General features: G+C 35.7%; 1 protein-coding gene across 2 annotated transcripts in view; it reads right to left on the reverse strand.

The window, feature by feature from the left end:
- The window catches only part of LOC106462362 (neurogenic locus Notch protein-like), a 100,847-nt gene that overhangs the window by 55,367 nt on the left and 41,954 nt on the right, over positions 1-3,526 (reverse strand). For both annotated transcript variants that reach the window (XM_013922278.2, XM_022389609.1), the window contains 3 exons: positions 2,411-2,685; positions 1,530-1,725; positions 128-261 (listed from right to left, as the gene is read on the reverse strand). In XM_013922278.2, the coding sequence (XP_013777732.1) occupies positions 128-261; positions 1,530-1,725; positions 2,411-2,685 (605 nt within the window). The remainder of the gene's footprint in view (positions 1-127; positions 262-1,529; positions 1,726-2,410; positions 2,686-3,526) is intronic.

Consider the following 3,526-nt stretch of genomic DNA (forward strand, 5'->3'; position numbering starts at 1 on the left):
TTTTCTGCAAACTCTTCTGCACCATTCCTGCTTTCGCCTGCGAGACATATTTTTAAGATGATAATTTATTTTTTGACCAATATACCCAGTTACAATGGAAAGGTATACAAGAACAAACAAGTCTTACCCAGAGCACAAGTACAGCGGTAGTTAAGGCTATCTACAGCTTTGCATGAGCCACCGTTTTCACATGGACTAGGATCACAGGGGATGTACTGAGACTCGCAGTTCTGACCAGTGTACCCCACGTCGCACGTGCATCTGTTGAAAAAGAAAAAAAGTTACTCCAACACAGACATTAACTAGACAGCTTTAACCATTACTTCCTGCCCTGGTCAAACCAGTGGAAAGGATATTGTGAATTTGAATCGGTTTTCTTCTAACTAAAAAACAATTTTGTAGATTTCTGTAAAACCTCGCTTGAATATTATACATAGTGTTCCTTGTCTAATTCAGTATGTATAAACAGCATACGAGATGTAAGTATATGTAAAAGTAAAATGTACATTGCTGAAAGCAGAGAATATAGAGATCAGTTGATGCAGATCCTGATATATACTTTAAAATTATTTAGCAACAAGGATGAATGGTTACCGAATTGATCTTTAAAGTTTTCAGGTCATTTAGTGGTAAAACCAATTGGGAAACGATCGAACTAAATTCACGCTATACAATATTGTAATAGCCAGACGGGTTTATTTAACTGTTGGATTTACTAGCTTTTCGACAATTGATTTAACAGGTAGCTCCAACAAGGAATTTGTGAATTAAACGGTAATTTAACACGTTGGTTGCCACATAATAAAGTAAGTATAGACAAAATTAAACATCCAAAAAGTGCCGAGGAGCAGTTACAATGTCCCAAACTCATATGCCACAAGAGAAATTTGGCTTTGAAACAATTATCTGCGACCCTCCGGTGTGTGTCACGCGGTCCATAACCAAAAGTCGGTTGGACCCACCGGTGGGGCACATGGCAGCCAACGTGTTAAACTGTACATTAGCACCACGTTTGGGGATTTCAGGCTGGTTATGTATTAAAATATCCAAACTCTAGAACAACGAAATCTCCTCTTGTATGCAGTAACTACTGAAATAATTAGTTATTGGAAACTCACAATCTTACCACAAGGTATTGATTTTACAAATACTAAAGGACAGTGATTTAGGGTTGACGAATTAGTAATGTTATACCTCAACTTAGAACTGTAGTACTACTAATCATTATTATACAAAATACTATGAGGACGTTATAATGTACAGGCAATCCCACTGTTCGTTTATAACAACTCAACAGTTGGGTGGTAGGTAGCGTCGACTAGCTTCCTTCCCTCTAGTCTATCGCTTCTAAATTAGGAACAATCGTGTTGTGTTTTAAGAGCCCTGTAACCAACAAACTAATGAATCCACAATAAATTCTGTACAAAAATAGTTCCTAAAAACGTGTTTACACCTGACGAAGGTGCTCAAGTTTCGTATTTTTGTCTTTGAATTATTCTAGGAATAATACATTTTTCTTCGTTACTTACTTGTACGACCCCACAGTGTTCTTACATCCTCCGTGAACACAAGGGTCTTTGAGACACTCATCGATGTCCTGAGTGCACGTTTGTCCAGTAAATCCTTTTGCGCACGTGCAATGGTAGCCATCACGCAGGGATTCACACTGAGCATTGTTCCGGCATGGCTGGGAAGCACAGTGGTCGACCAGTTCACAGTGTTTACCTTGAAAACAACAACAACAAAAAAAAACACATGAAGGTTATTCTACAGAAAGTAAATTTACACATACACATAAAGCCGAAGTTTTTCACTTGGAAAGATACGAAACTAACAAATAAAAATTTGGAAAGATACGAAACTAACAAATAAAAATCAAACCTTTTTCTATTTTATAACATATAAAGAATGTACTAGATTTACTCTGAAAGTTTTTAAATATATTAATATGCTATTTGAATGATTTAAGACTGACAGTTATCTACGGTAAAGTCTTTTTTTCGAAATAAGAATTTTTAATCTCACGAAAGTTTTTAAAGTATTAAAAGTAAACACTTTACAAGACAAACTATATTACCATAAAATACTATTTCAATAATAATAAATAATGTTTTTTTTTCGATTATAAATTAATGTTGCTAGTTTGTTATTGTTTTACATACAACTAAATGCCAAATTGCTAAATAGTAAACGGATGATTCAACAATTTTTTTTCTGTATTTTATTTTCAAGTTCTGTTTTATTTTGAATAAGTACATACACCTTCTTATTCACAAAAACCTAAAACTATGTGACGCCAGTAACAACAAGGCTTGTATATTTATTGATATTTCAACATCAACACATTTGCTTTTTTGAAAAAGTTATTTTCGAATTTCATACACATTTTATAAAACTACGTTCGGCTTACCTCTATATCCGGTAGCGCATGTGCAAGTATAATTATTCAACGTAATCAGTGTGCAAGTCCCTCCGTTCTGACATGGGTCGCTATCACAACTGTTTGGAACAGCAATCTCGCATAAAGAGGCCGAGTAACCTACAGGACATGTGCACGAAAAGATGGGCCCACTAGTGGTACTCATCTCCACGTTACAGGTACCACCATTCTGGCATCGAGGACCGGGTCCGGTGTGACATGGATTTAAATGTTGACAGTATTCACCAACGTACATAGGTGGGCAACTAAAAGAGTTTAAAACAAAGAAACATTAGTCCTTAATGGATATATTAATATTCCATCTTTTGAACTCGTATAATTACAAACGCTTTGTCCATGAAGTTGGCACCCTGTGGTTGAGTACAACTACGGGAACTAACACTGGTCGTTAGTACTCATTTTAAGTCACTTATAGTGTCATTAGTTATATTTGTACACATGTTCAAAACAGATACAAGTTTAAATTTGGGGGCCAAATTTCACGTCGCTCCTCCCTCCTTAAAATTGACATCAATACTTTTGATAATTCCAGTGGTTCGTACTTGGTCTGTACTATAAATAAAACTGAAAAAGCTTTTTTTGGGGGGGGGGGCTTCATGCTAGCCCTTAAGGTTGAAATTAATAGTCCGTCGAATGCATTACCTTCAGCTGTGTTTCGCACTTCCAGAAAGTCGGGAAACCCATGAGTGGAAGCAAAGGGGAGTTCGTTATAACACGTAAACCACGCTACCATATATCCAAATGATCACTCTGATATGGTCAAACAGCATTAAAAATATAACAGTGACCCCTACAAGTTTGTTTGTTTGTCTGTCTTGTGCTAAGCAAAAAGTTATCTGTGCTCTGTCCACCACGAGTATCAAAACCCGATTTTAAGCATTACAAGTTAAAGTCACTAGGAAGGCTTCCTATATGGAATGCATTTTAAGAAATTAGTATATTAAAATGCACGTTCCATTTACATTTTATCCTTTGTTTACGTAAGTCTCTACATAATCAATATCTGTATGTTGTTTGTTTGTTTTTTTAAACATGGGGACAATATATCAAATAACTGTATGTGTTTTCACTATTAATGGTATAAAA

The sequence above is a fragment of the Limulus polyphemus genome, unplaced genomic scaffold (assembly GCF_000517525.1).
Source record: "Limulus polyphemus unplaced genomic scaffold, Limulus_polyphemus-2.1.2 Scaffold1151, whole genome shotgun sequence".
Classification (NCBI taxonomy): Eukaryota; Metazoa; Arthropoda; class Merostomata; order Xiphosura; family Limulidae; genus Limulus; species Limulus polyphemus.